General features: G+C 37.6%; 1 protein-coding gene and 1 long non-coding RNA gene across 8 annotated transcripts in view; one reads left to right on the top strand and one right to left on the bottom strand.

Moving 5' to 3' along the window:
* Positions 1-6,783, top strand: part of LOC136255239 (uncharacterized) — an 81,750-nt gene extending 74,967 nt beyond the window's left edge. Inside the window, exon 15 of the mRNA XM_066047966.1 lies at positions 5,687-6,783. Within this exon, the coding sequence (XP_065904038.1) occupies positions 5,687-6,658 (972 nt within the window). The 3' untranslated portion in view covers positions 6,659-6,783. The remainder of the gene's footprint in view (positions 1-5,686) is intronic.
* Positions 1,486-3,743, bottom strand: LOC136257004 (uncharacterized). Of its 7 annotated transcripts, none has more exons than XR_010701758.1 (7): positions 3,001-3,742; positions 2,793-2,952; positions 2,566-2,670; positions 2,245-2,309; positions 2,156-2,184; positions 1,973-2,105; positions 1,486-1,554 (listed from the first exon to the last, which is right to left on the bottom strand). It is a non-coding gene; the product is annotated as an uncharacterized lncRNA (long non-coding RNA). The 7 variants fall into 7 exon arrangements; XR_010701759.1 differs by having other exon boundaries at positions 1,973-2,065; XR_010701761.1 differs by having other exon boundaries at positions 1,973-2,184; positions 3,001-3,211; positions 3,266-3,740.
* Positions 6,784-15,697: the final 8,914 nt, after the last annotated feature.

Genomic DNA, 15,697 nt, shown 5'->3' with positions numbered 1-15,697 from the left:
ATAAACGATTTCATTGCTTATTAATTAGTATTGGGGGCATGTCTTTTGTCATACATGTATAGTCTCATCCATCTGGTGTCATTCTTTCCTTTGATGTGTTGTAGTTCAGTAGTAAGAATTATGTTACCAAACAAGTATACAAATATTACAAGTCATTAGTGATCATTGCAATACAAGGAGGATCATCACTTGAATTGTCTGCTTTATCCATGATGGCTTATTATATGGGCTAGAAATTCATTTCCACTTCAGGTGATGTTTAAACACATTTTATTCTACTGATCACTACTAGCTTGTAATTTTTTCCTTACAATTATTACATCATTTCCTAAAATTTGTGTACCCTTCAAATGTACACCATTGTCCCAGTACTATATATCAAGACTCACGGTAGTGAGTCGCGCTGCCAAGAAACTACAAAGCGCACGCCCAATTAAAAGACGCGCGGCCACTACTGTGAGTTATTTACGTGTAGGGCCGGTTTCACAATATTAGTCCTAGATTACGCAACATCTCTCAATAGATTTGTATTGCGTTACGTGATAAAAAAATCTTTAGGAGTCGTCATCATAGTTTTCTTGCGACCTCGCTAAAATAAAAAAGTAACCATCGCAAAATAAAAAATAGGCGTATTTCACTTTATTTCTCTACCTTACGTTACAACTACTGTCACGTTATACCAGTCAACAGTCGTGTTTGTATAGTCCATCTAGCACTGACATTATCCAATCCTGGTTTGCCTATATGCGTATTTTCTTCAATCAAACCTCTAATCCCTACAATAACTTTTAAAGGCACGACGTGGACACAAACTCTAATGCCTGATAAACAAGTTGTGACAACGTGCTGAACCGTAAGTTCCCTAGGGATGGCGTTTTAAGCAGAAATCTTTTAAATTCCATTTAGTGCCACACCCCACGCGAGCGTTTATAAATCGCCAGTTGTCTTATGGTATGAAGAACAAAATCACTAGCGAAGGTGCTTTAAGCATACTCTTCAATTCTCTATTTACATGTAATTTTTAATAGATTAACCACAAAGGCCGATAAGGTGAATACAAAAGGTAACAAGCCTTTAGGGGTTACCACCTCTATGTAGTGTTTACCATGTAGCTTGTGTTGTGGCTTTCATTAAGTATTATGCACACACAAATGGTGCAACAAAATTTTGTAATGGATTGCTCGAATGTGGTTGGTGGTGTTGTGGCTCGAATGTGGTTCGTGGTTTGCCAGTGACCATGTATGAGTTGGGGTCGTTCCACACAACTTACACAATATTCAAATTTCATGATGGCCATGAAAATTTCTTGCCATATGGTAAACATACAACAATGTGTAACAACGTTAATCAACATCACATCAAGACTTGACTAAAAATAGTTCCAACAATAGTGATGATTTTTTGTATGTCAGCACGACGATACCGAGACCTGTAAAAGAATAAGCAGGCACTGAAGTTAACCTTAAATTAAACACTCATGCAACTGACCTGGAACATTGGTCGCAACACCAAAAAACACTTGTTTCGATATCTGATGACACAATCCAGCAGGCACTGAATTAAAAGAGAATGTACAAAAAATCTATATGCCGGGCTGTATCAATAATAGCATGGATAATCAAAATGAACAAAAATTATATCCCAGGCTAAGTGAATGAATAACATAACTGTTGGGTAAGCATGTCAAACCTGAACATTAGGACATTAGTCAAACAAAAGTACGCTATCACAACTTGGTCATAATACAATGTTTGTACCACTGGACTTCACACTGGTTGCCCAAAAATTGTGCCATTCCAGGACAACAGCATAATTATGAAACAAATAGTTACTACAACACAGAAGGCTTACTGTTGTACTGTCTACACTGATATACCATAATTTAAAAACATAACAGGTAGGCATTAAATACAATACACTTAACATCTGGGTACTAGGAAAAAATCACTAACATCACAACATGTAAACTGACCTAGAAATTAACACCCTTGATGCCACTACAGTCTACACTGGATATTTGTTTGAACCCATCAACACTATACCCGATACATCTGAGTAGACTGACCTGCAAATTCACATCACTAGTATACAGTGACAATTGATAACTACAAAAACAACAATTGCAATAATACAATTCTTCTGTACGTCAACTGACCTGAAATTCATGACACTCGATACCGAGACCTGTAAAAGAATAAGCAGGCACTGAAGTCAACCTTAAATTAAACACACATGCAAACTGACCTGGAACATCGGTCGCAACACCAAAGACACCTGTTTCGATATCTGACGAAACAATCCAGCAGGCACTGAATTAAAAAGAGAATGTGCAAAAAATCAATATGCCAGGCTGTGCCAATAAAGGATGGATAATCAAAATGAACTAAAAAATATATATATCCCATATGCAGGTTAAGTGAGTAACATAACTGTTGGGTAAGCATGTAAACCAGAACATTTGGTCATTAGTCAAACAAAAGTACGCTATCACAAACTGGTCACTGATAATTGATAACTACAAAAACAACAATTGCAATAATACAATTCCTCTGAACGTTAACTGACCTGAAATTCATGACACCTGTATCTTTGTTCTTGCATGGTCTCAACTTACATATGTACCATGATCACATTCAACTGCTAGTGGATAAACCAGTATGACCAGATGGCCTGCAAAAACCAACAAGCAGGTGTTAAATACAATACACCTAAAGCCTGGAATATGAAAAATATTACATAAGCATTATTCCACACTGATATAGTAATAGATTATAGGACGTTGTGGAACTTGCCTAAACGTGTAAACTTGAACATGAGGACAACTGCATAATCTGGACACTTGGAATTGTCCAATACCTGATGAACAAGTTAGTACTAATGACATTCACTTCAACATTTTATCCCAGCTGGGTGAATCTCTTGTAACTGAGTAAAAAGGTGTTTATTTTCCACCTGCAACCAAAGTTCTACATTTCTGTGGTTGGGTGTACATAAACTGACCTGGAAAATCAGTATGCCATAGCTGGGGTATGGAAATGGTTCCTTTCCTTCTGTTGTGACATTACTTACAGCTGACTGGTAAATGATCATCGATGTCCCCGTGGACCCCAACAATGAGTATATCAATAACTTCACAAGTTGGAATGAATTTCCTTTCAACATGTGGTGGAATGAATTTCCTTTCAGCATCTGGTGGACAGGTCCATAAACCCTATCGCACAAACACGGTGAATCAGTGTGTGGCGATGTGACATGTTACACAAACTTCACTCCTCGTTTCGTTAGCATTCAAGACCGGCATATATCATAGAGTACCTCAATCAGTATTCTTGACTCTTACTTCTTCAAGCGTTGCTCAAGCGATGTAGTTTCTCACGAGGGGCTCGAGTTTCTCATTAAAGTCGAGCCGATTAAAGTACGCCTCACCATCTAGTTACATTCTTAAACCATTCAATTTAAAACCACGTATCACGAGTGTCCGCTTAAGGTAATTAGGGACTTTCCACGAGATTTCCCCTAAATAGATCACGTGTTAGTTGTCAATCCGGTGGATTCTGGTGGTATACATGGTTCAACAATGCGGTAAGTGTACATATGCTGTCACACTGCTAAACTAAGTTATTTTTGTGTGATAAGCATGCTTGAGGAAGGGTCTGGGGGACGACACTAATGTTTTGACAGCAGTTGATGATGGCCAGGCAAAGAACTGCCAGAAGAACTACTGTGATAGTGTGATAGTAGGGAAAAATTCCCACCCCTATAGCTCTGCCTAGGGGCATTATCTACAGCTACTATATTATGTTGCCGATATGTACATCCGGGCCAAGAATAAAGGTGAAAGTGGTAGTGAGGCTCAATCCTATTATTCTGCTGAACAGGCAAGGGAGTCTGGGACTCTGGGGGCATGCTCCCTCAGGAAAGTATAAGTACAACTTTTTTGTTTTAATTGCTTCATCAAGTATAAAAATTTCAGTCAAAAGGTGATGATCGAGGCTCTGGTCTTATGCACTGGTTGGAGTGGTTGTATCGATACTGCACTGTGGCAACCTTGAGGGGTTAGTGCTGGCATTATCCTTGGCAATACTATTCCATCTCCCCGAGTCTTGATGATTGAGTCCTCCATTCCTTTCTCTGCTGCTCCAATCCTGAAGTTGTGACCACAGTCAAAAGGTGACGATCGAGGCTCTGGTCTTGCATCTATACTGTACTGCAACACCCTTGAGGGGTTAGTACTGGCATTGTCCATCGCAATACTGTTCCATCTCCCATATACAAGTCTTGATGGTTGAGTCCTCTATTCCTTTCTCTGCTGCTCTAATCCTGAAGTTGTGACCAAAATAATAAAAAATGGTTATAACATGATAAATGATTATGGTGATAACAATTACAAATGTATTTATAGCTGTGTAGCAACTGTAAACTAATTAGTCACTTGCAAGTTTAATTAGGTGTCTGAAGCATTTAACATGCACAGATATGAGATATATTCGTCACATGCAGGCAGTAAAGATAGATTTACTCTAATAGAACAGTCATACTACACTGTAAATTCATACTTCCGAATTTACGGTGTTATGAAACAATCATTATTATGTATGGATTTTACTGACTCTCCAAGATAATATTCTGCATTAATGTTAATTGCTCATTTCCAAAATTACCTTTTAAACCAAATGTAGAGTCTATCACTGACAAAAATGAGTGATATCCACCCCGAAAACACCTTCGCTGTAAAAAAGGCGCGCCCAAGAAACTACAAGTACCTGGAACCCAATGTAAAAAAAACAAAAAGAAAACAGCTCAGCTGAAGTGAAAAGTAACTGGTAACTTAAAGAGCTGATATCTGAAGCGGCCAAGAATACAATTACTAAAGTTTAATCCATGCAAGAACACCTTGGCTATAAAACAGGTGTGTACATGAAAGTAACTGGCAACTGAAATGGCTGATATCTGAAGCGGCCAAGAATGAATGGTCATATACAACTAATTCAAAAATTTAACACTGAACCTTTATAATTCAGCTGTGTTCTATATTCACTCTTGCTGCATCGTAAAGTAATTTCTTTTAACTCTAATTGGCTGGTAATTTGGCCGCCTTTTTTTGCTCTATTATACTGACTATTAAAAAAGGCGGCCAAATTACCAGCCAATTAGAGTTAAAAGAAATTACTTTACGATGCAGCAAGAGTGAACATAGAACACAGCTGAATTATAAAGGTTCAGTGTTAAATTTTTGAATTAGTTGTATATGACCATTCATTCTTGGCCGCTTCAGATATCAGCCATTTCAGTTGCCAGTTACTTTCATGTACACACCTGTTTTATAGCCAAGGTGTTCTTGCATGGATTAAACTTTAAGTAATTGTATTCTTGGCCGCTTCAGATATCAGCTCTTTAAGTTACCAGTTACTTTTCACTTCAGCTGAGCTGTTTTCTTTTTGTTTTTTTTTACATTGGGTTCCAGGTACTTGTAGTTTCTTGGGTGCGCCTTTTTTACAGCGAAGGTGTTTTTGGGGTGGATACAGTATACACAGAGTAGTGGTAAATGTTAGTTGTAATGGATACAATAAATTTCTGACATTGTATCACAATTGTTAATTATGTGATAATAGTAATTTAATGCTACCATAACAACTGGAGGTACAGTAACTTACATCATTGTACACTGTATAATTCATTTCTATAGGATTCTCCAGAGTTGGGACTTTCCCTAGCAAGTGGCAAATACAAGATCAAGTGGACCAAATGTCATGATCTACCAGTTGGAATGTATTTAGCATATGCCACATTAATTGATGATGTCATCTATATTGGTGGAGGGGTGTGTCCAGATTATAATGACATATGGTACATCTTCATGTATCATCTGAAAGAGAACAAGTGGACTAGACTACCAACTCGTCTACCACAGTATTATGGTGTTGTAGTTAACATTAACAACAACTTGACAATAATAGGTGGATATGACTCTACTACTAACAGGATAACTAATAAAATACTGACACTACAAGATCATCACTGGACCTCACTATACAGTGACATGAACAGTGCTAGGTGTAGACCAGCAGTATCATCACACCAGCACTACACTATTGTAGCTGGTGGTAAGGGTCATGATGGTGTAGTGTTAGACACTATTGAAATATTAAATATTAGTACTAACCAATGGACAATCAGTAAAACATGTCTACCCCAACCAATGTGGGCCATTAGTGCTATAAATTGTAACAACTCTCTTGTCATCACAGGATATAATGACAAAGATAATAAACATATCAATGCAGTATTCACTACTACAATGGACAATATAATAGACCACTCCACCACCACTAGCTCTGATGATGATAACAAGTGGACAATACTAGCTGAGACACCATATTGGAGGACTACAATTGTCCCCCACACCACACCTCCTGTTATTGTAGGGGGAGTTGATCAACAAGATAACACCACTGATGACATCATGACTTATGATGACAGTACTAACAGTTGGAGGACAGTATCATCTTTACCAATCAAATGTTGCTGGTCAACTATTATTACATTATCCCAATCCATCATCATGGCTGGTGGGGTTAGTGATGATAGGACTAGAGAGACTATTAATACTACCACCCTCACCAGTGTGATGATTGGAGAATTAGTAGAGTGTAATTGAATATTTTATTGTGTTGTGTTAATTATCTGTAAGTATGTACTAGTTACCATAGTAACATTGTTATGTTATCACTTTACCACACACCTCATTTTGCATTTTGATTAATCAATTTGTAATTATAAAACAATATACATTTTGGGATAATCATGATCAAGAGGGACTACAATTATATTTCACAAGATAACAAAATTTAATTATTGTGTTTGATATACACAACTTAGAGATAGTTTAATGAACAGTAGTGTTGTGAACCAGTATGGAAAAACCTGTTATTAACTGGAAATTAGTAGAATACGGAATTGCGGAATAACAAAATAAGCAAAACTTAACTTTTGCAGATTGTACAAATAGTCATATGCTCTATAGCAATTATACTTTATTTACCTTATAACAGCTCTGCATGGCGCACCACAGTGACGGATAGATCAGCAACTGGCGATCATTAAATGGGACGAGCACACAACCAATCACCCTAGAATGATCTACCTTCACTAACTGTACTTACCTATACTCTTGATTCAAACCTGAAGAGTTTTGAAATCCATTTAAAGACACAACCACTGGACTTCCCTGCTGAACTTTAGTGTGACTCTAATAAATTCGGTCGTATGCACATGAAGGGTGGCTAGTTTAACCTAACAATAGAACTAGGTCTTGGCGTTTGGTAGCTATATCAACTAAGGAGTATAGATAAGTAAGTTTAACGAAGGTAGATCGTTCTAGGGTGAATGGTTGTGTGCTCATCCCATTTAATGCTCGCCCAGCTGCTGTTTATCTATCGCTGTGGCATGCCATGCAGAGCTTTTGCAAGGTGTAAATAAAGTATGATTGCTATAGAGCATGTAACTATTTGTACAATCTGCAAAAGATAAGATTTGCTTATTCCGTATTCCGCGTTTTACTAACTCCCTTATATACTAATTATTATTGGCTAAGAAGCCTTTAAACTGGTTTAGCCCACCCACTTGGTAAACCATAAATTACCCCTGCTGACAAGTGTTAACATCATAACATAATCTCAAAGCATGTGTAAATATGTGATTGTAATAACTGTTATTGTAACACAGGGTGTTGATGGTCACTTTGGTACCACCCTAAGGTTTCCAACAGGCATGTTTAGTGCCATAATGTTTAACCAGTCAATATCCAGTTATTCACCTTCCAATAACTGGTTTTAGTAAACTCTGCAGGTTCACAGCACTAATGAGCAAAACATACACAAACTCACCAGTTATGTTAACATCATCATCTTCCGGCTCAATATCCACTAGGGGGTTCCCCACCTTGGCTATATCATCAACCTCATAATGGATCTTACATACAACACTATCATAGTGACTGGTGATCTCCACAGCTGCCTGTAGTGTAGTATAACATGTATAATAATATTCATACTGAAGTATATAATTATAGAAGTAGAGTGTAGCTACTGGCACACACATGTAGTGGTATTACACAAATCCTCAATTTTGCAATGGTAAAGCACAAACACTTTATAGCTAGGGTGTTTACATTGTAGTGAACACCTGGTTTAGTATATCAACATATTTCTTTGATTATTCATCATCTGTAGTCTGTTTCATTCACCCTCGTTTCTTGTTAATAACTCTGGTTACATGGGCCAGCTGCCCAAACATTTAGTAGCGCTGTGAAGCCCTTTTAATGCCAGAACTGTTAATCAAAAAAGCACTTTGATATGGGCAAGAACAAGTGAGTCATGAGGCTTTAAAAATATCCCATACATTTAGTATGGACAATTCAGGTGTGCAAACATGTTTACAACATGAAAACATGCTTGTTCCAGCACAAAACCATTGGGAGTGAACACATGTTCACTTCTTTGATATTACTATATTTGGCGGGGCTCAAGTGAACGTGTACTGACTATAGTCATGTAGAATAATCTACATGTGCATAGTAGACTGGAATTGTTACAAAAATTTATACAATATAATTTTATGCAATACCAAAGACCTCACCATGCATAATATGGATACAAGTACACGAAAAAATTTGGAATTTTCAACTAGAGTAGGGACCATAGCACATCGATAAAAAGTACTGAAACAAGTTCGAGTAGTCCATGATATTAAATCACAGTAAAACAATAAGAAGTGCACAGTAGGGATATAACGCTTCTTATTGTTTTACAGTGATTTAATATCATGGACTACTCCAACTTGTTTCAGTACTTTTTATCGATGTGCTATGGTCCCTACTCTAGTTGAAAATTCCAATTTTTTTCGTGTACTTGTTTGTTAAATTTTTTTGTAAATAATTTTATTATGACTGGTGAACCTACGCATACTGCATCTGAAAAGGCACCGCGCGCCCCAGCTATATCAATTAGCGTCTGAAAAGTAAAGTATCCATTACGCTTCGTTGTCAGCTATGTTCAACCCATTACACATCATTTCGAATCAAGAACTGTTCGAAAAGCACCTCTACAATCCACGCATATCAAAAGAAAGAAATTGTGCCGTGCCCCAATCATATTAATTATCGTCTGAAAGTGAAGTATCCATTACGCTTCGCTGTAGGCTATGTTCAACCCGTTACACAGCAGTACAAATCAAGAACTGTTTGAAAAGTACCTCTGCAATCGAAATAGCCACGATGAAAAATACAGACGATTTTCGTTTTGAAGGGAAGCCATCATGTGCTCACGCCAAATCGACACCTTTCCCTATCAGCAAAGATGAATGGGACACAAAGAAGGACACTGGTAAGTCCATGAAGAATGCATTGTACATACTGCGGTATGCCAAAAGGCACCTGTTGGGCCGAAGCGATGTTGAACAGTGAAAAAATCAAGCCTGTAGCCTTAGTTGTTATCGAGTTATGCTTGTCTGAAGGCATCAGTCAGTTACTTACTCAGTCAGTAAATAGAAAATTCTATTGAATAATTTTTTTTTTAAATTCTGTAGCAACTTGTTGAAAGCATTTTGGGTTGACCTGAAAGCTTGTTTGGGCTTAGTTTTACCTCACCAATACTGCTTCATCGTCATAAGGGAAAATCGAGGCTGGGTTTTGAGTGATATTATTTCGTGGGCCACCTACCCCTTTGTGGTCCCTACTATACAGTTACTATCGTACTGTATGATACCGCTGCAGCTGATGTATCTCATGCTTGCATAGCCACAAAAGATGTGTGTGTGTGTGTTTGTGTGTGATACTCATATTATAGTGACTAGTGAGATGACATCAACCTGGAACATGTTACACTGTAGGCATCAGTAATAACATGAAATTTCTAAACCCAAAATCAAAAGTGATCTTTACTGGTTAGATTACAAATACAAAATGAAAACCACAAGAGACAAGAACAGTTGACATTACTGAATTATATGTGTTGTATTACTATCCATTAGTGTTGCACCGATAATCGGATCGCTTGTCGGAAAAGCCATGTATCGGCTGTTTTTTTTGGATATCGGTATCGGATTGGCGCCATGATGAAAAAAGCAGCAGATACGGATATTGTGTATGTATTTAGAAATAAATGCTCGTCATGTTTACAAATGCATTGAGTCGTATTTTCCCGCATTAAAACGTTGTTATTACTGCTTCATTTTACTGTCAGTTGCTGTTATAGCAATACTGCTGCTATAAAAAAGCTAAATTGACCCTTCATAATCAAACTTCTAGTAAAAATTGCTAAAAGATAGACATGCTGTGCTATATCGGATCGGTTACGTTTATCGGCTTGAAAATATTATCCAATATCGGTTATCGGAATATCGGAAAAATCCCATATCGGTGCAACACTACTATCCATGCATGTTCCTTGTGTATCTTTGTGTTAATTATGAGATAGTAAGGTGGAAATGTGACAACACAAACAGCCAAGCTGTGAAAAAATGGTGCAGCCTCACAAAAAAGAAGAAAGGCTGGGTGAAAAAGTTGTGAAATCAAAGGTGGTGGCCAAGAAATTAATGGCTATAATGATGTTGATGCTAATAAAATTTAATAATGACTGTGCAAAAAGAAGTGAAAAATCAGCCAAGCTGTAAAAATAGGGTGTATATCTTTTGAGGACTTCTAGCAAAACATACAAAACATATATGGATGTTCTAGAGCAAACTAGAATTTCTATTGGTAGATCTATGTACGAAATTACAAATTATCAGCAGATTCTAAACTAGAATTGTCATTTATAAAGAAATTAAGTGAGGTGATCAGCCAAGATACTGTAGCAGCAGTTCAGTGGTTAATGACGCTGGTGGTAGGTATAGAGGTCCCTAGTTTGAAATCTGGTAAGTAGTTTTTATACATTTTTGTGCACCTATTCCCCCATGGTGACTGCTCTATTAGAGTATCTCAATCTGGTGATTGTACACTTGTTTGGATTTTGTTTCATCTGTAACTCTATTGCCTTTCAAACCACCACAAACCACTGCTACAATGATCAGCCTATGTACACATCAATTTTCCATACTTGGTTTACCCCGTAGCTGTGACAAAAGTTGATCTTCCTTTACATGAATAAATGCTCTTAACTTCTTGGATACATATCAGATTCACAGCACATTTGGCATACGAAGTCATCTTTATATGCTCTTCATTTGTGCCAAAATTTGAGAAAATGGAGTTACGTGTTTACATTTTATAGCAAGATTTGCAAAATGTTTGAAAATAAATCATAGCCCCCATAGCCCTCTATGGCTTACGAAAATAAAGGGAAAAAATGAAGAAATTAAGTCAAAACTTTGAACATCCATATTTTTCAAATAACCGGTAATAATTTAATCAAATTTGTAGTATGGTTTACCCTACCTGGCAGAGAGCTTTAATGCAAAAGTGGTGTGTTTTGGAGAAGGGAATTGAAGCCATGCATGCGTGAAAATGCTGTTTTCTTTCTTGATGTCAATATACTCATGGTGAGGTGCGCTGGCTTTCTTGACTGCACGGCACACCACCATGTGTCATGAAGCATAGATAACAGGCCAATAATATTGTCCTTCAAATAGCTAAGTTCCAGTTTATTATGCCCAAAATTTTACCTATTATGCTTTTGAGCATTGCTCAAAATTAAGCCTATTATGCTTAAGATTATACTCTAGAACTGACTATTTTATTAGAGTATATCAACCTTTCCTGACTGCTGTATTAGAGTAAGTGACTGCTCTATTAGAGTATCTCGATCTTATTTCTGAAAAGTGTGAATAACCAACAAAGAAACAGTTTAATAAGCTATATTATCTGTTTTTAAATATGAAATGCACTAAATATTCACTATTGGCAGTGAATATTAGGCATGCGTATATTGTGCATTTTAATGTTAAATTTTCAAATATCGTCCCTATTATGCTGACATTATTCTTGATGCTTTTTGGTCACCTATTATGCTTTAAATTATGCTGGCATAATCGGCCGGTGCCTACAAATAGCTATTGAATACTACAGGTGTAACAGAAGTTAACACTTCATAGGTGGAGAACACATAGCGTGAGAGGATACATACTAGTGTAAATGGCTGTAACATTCCTTTAATGTGTTTAGGAAGTACTTCAACAGTGTGAGGAATTCATAATACTGACTAAGGAGGAGCCTATTTCTACCTATTTTCCTTCCATAATTTAATTTGCTCAAAACATATCTATAATGCTCCGAATCAATAGAAGTGCACTGCAGTACCTTAAGCTTACAAGCATGTGTGACTGCTCTATTAGAATATCTTGATCTCTTTCATACAAAATGTGCTTTGTTGCTGTTCTGCAGTGTGAAAAATACGAACATTGTGCTCACTGCCGTTATCAGCATATTTTTCAACAAAATTGGCTGATTCTTAACACTGACATTAATTCAAAGGAACTAACATGTTGTACTGACTACCAAAACAATACACATATCCCATGGTACATTATCCATAAACTTCAACCTCTTCTCCACTATTAAAGAAGACATTATTATAATTACATGGCATGTTAGGAGCATCTGGTGGTATTCTCTTTCACAAACTCTTAGCAAAATGCCACAGTGACAGGAAGGAGGTAATTTCAACAGTCATTGTTATATCAACACAACATTAGACAATGTCCATGTCTCATTTATGAAGGAGCCTGATAGCAGGTGTCTTATTACATGTACACAAGACATCTGATTCAATAAAACAATTGTTTACATGCAACCACAATGAGTCCCACAACTTCTTAAACACCAAGGAATGTGACACCTATATATAATGTTAATAAAAAAGTGATTGCATCTAAGAAATCCTTTGGGTAGCTGTGTAGCTGGTTTCTTGTGTAGCTGGAATGCACTCTACAAATCATCATTGCTGGTAGCTGGCTAATACTTGAAGCTATTAATTTCTTCCTAGTATTCATCATAACATCATTCTGTAGACTTAGACAGTCATGTTGGTATTGGCTCTTCACATTCACTCCCATTCTCACATACTTGTTAGCCTCAATTATTTATCAAGTTTACAAACCATTATCACTTCAGCTCCATGAGTTGCCATGACCATTTTAATCTTTGAGGTAGCTATAGGAACTTACCATATAATACCCTTGATGTCTATGAGACTAACTAACTTGGACGCCATTGTGCCTTGATAATTATTGATCTTTGAAGACACCTCCATATCATCAGTGTCTCGCTGTTACTAAGTACTGTATGTGCAGTTTGGCAACACTAATCATACAGTACGATAGTAACTGTATAGTAGGGACCACAAAGGAGTAGGCATGGCCCACGAAATAATATCACCCAAAAACCAGCTTCAATTCTTCCTGATGATGGTGAGGTAGTATTGGTTAGGTAAACTAAACCCAAACAAGCCTTTAGATAACCCAAAACTCTTTCAACAAGTCGCTACGGAATTTTACAAAAAATTATTTAATGGAATTTTCTATTAACTGAGTAACTGACTGATGCCTTCAGACAAGCGTAACTCAATAATGGCTAAGGTTACGTACGGGCTTAATTTTTCCCTGTTCAACATCGCTTTGGCCTGACAGGTGCCTTTTGGCATACTGCAGTACGTGCAATGCATTCTTCATGGACTTACAAGTGTCCTCCTTTGTGTCCCATTCATCTTTGCTGACAATGTAGTGTCAATTTGGCGGTAACACATGATGGCTTCCCTTCGTAATGGAAATCGTGCACATTTTTCATAGTGGCTATTTTGATTACAAAGAGGTGCTTTTTGAACAGTTCTTGATTCCTACTGCTGTGTAATGGGTTGAACATAGCTGACAATGAAGCGTAATGGATACTTCACTTTTCAGACAATAATTGATATAACTGGGGTGTGCGGCACCATTTCTTTTTCAGTATGCATGGACTGTAGAGGTGTTTTTCGAATAGTTCTTGATCTGAAATGCAGTGTAACGGGTTGAACATAGCTGACAACGAAGCATAATGAATACTTCACTTTTAGACAATAATTGATATAGCTGGGGCGTGTGGCAGCGTTGAAACCGGGTCGGGTCATCTGGGTCAACCAGGTCGCATTTTCTCCGGGTCATCCGGGTCCGACCCGGTTTACAAATTATCCAGGTCTGACCCAGATTGGATCACGTGAGAAACGAAATTGTTTGTTTGACGACGTGGAAACTCATAAACGCTATCGCACAGCTCTTTCGTGAGCCATGCCCACTTATCACGTTGCAAACATACGCTCAGCCACGCCCATTTATTTGTAAGTGTAGTCTGTAGCACAAAACTCCATTGGTTGTCTGCAAGCTTACATGGAGCCACGCCCACCAATCAATTATTGTAAGAGTTGTGTATAGTCAAGTCTTGCAGCAGGATAAGTAGTTTTGTGAGCCACACCCACTTTAATATACCAGGAAATTGCAATACTAGGTATGCACGAAGCCATACCCAATTGCTGTCTGTAAACTCGCAGTACTTACGTGGAACCAAACCCACTGACTGATTTTAAATTATAAACTTACCGGCTTAGTTATCACATAACTACTCGTTTACTCAACACAAATCGAACGCTCAAAACATAGTCTCGCTCGCTCGAGACTACCCGAAACATAGCTCTTATCGCACGCCTCGGCTTTAATTAATCCGGGTCAATCCGGATCACATCTGGGTCAGTGGGTCATCCAGGTCAGCAGCAGTGACCCGGTTTCAATGCTGGTGTGTGGCGCCATTTCAGATATGGTATGCATGGGTTCACCAGTCATAAAAATTATTTACAAAAAAGTAAACAAACAAGTACACAAAAATTTGGAAATTTCAACTAGAATAGGGACCATAACACATCAATAGAAAATACTGAAACAAGCTGGAGTAGTGCACAATCATACAGTACAGTAGTACTGTATATTAGGGATCATGTAGTTTTAGGCTTTCTTACCAAAAATATCACCCCTGCCTCAAATTTCCTCCATAACAGCTTGGCGGTATTGGTTAGGCATGGCCAAGCCCAAAAGTGCCTACAGAGTGACCCTAAACCTGTTTCTATGGAATTTAATAAAATTTCCTATTTAACTGAATTTTCTGCTGCATGACTAACTAACTGATTCCTTCAGCCAAGCATAACTCAACAATAGATAAGGCTACGGGCATGTTTTTTTTCACTGTTCAATGTCACTTCATCCTGAGATGTGCCTTTTCGTAAACTGCAGTATGTACAATGCATGTATCATGGACCTACCTTTGTCCTCCTTTGTGTTCCAGTTCTTTTTGCTGATAACGCAAAGTGTCAATTTGCAATAGTGCAATACGGCTTCCCTCTGTCTGTGTCATACTTTTCACCCACATTTTCCATAGCGACTGGATTCATAGCAGAGAAGTTTCTTGTACTGTTCTTCATTTGTAATGCTGTGTAATGAGTGGAGTATAGCTACAAAAGAAGCGTGATGGCCACCTCACTTTTCAGTGAGTAATTGATTATTGGGGAGCGCATTCAGATACAATTTTATTTTATGGAATGCCTGGCACCTCGCCTGGTGCCATCCTTTCTTTTAATGTGGTACAAGTGGACTCAGTAGTCATAATTGTGTTATTTAAAAAGTAAACAAACAAGTAGAAGGAAAATAACAAAAAAAAAACAGGGAAACAAGGGAACAGCTA

The sequence above is a fragment of the Dysidea avara genome, chromosome 5, assembly GCF_963678975.1.
Source record: "Dysidea avara chromosome 5, odDysAvar1.4, whole genome shotgun sequence".
Taxonomy (NCBI): domain Eukaryota; kingdom Metazoa; phylum Porifera; class Demospongiae; order Dictyoceratida; family Dysideidae; genus Dysidea; species Dysidea avara.
Note: the sequence above shows the minus strand (reverse complement) of the source record. Positions and strands in the feature narration are given on the sequence as shown.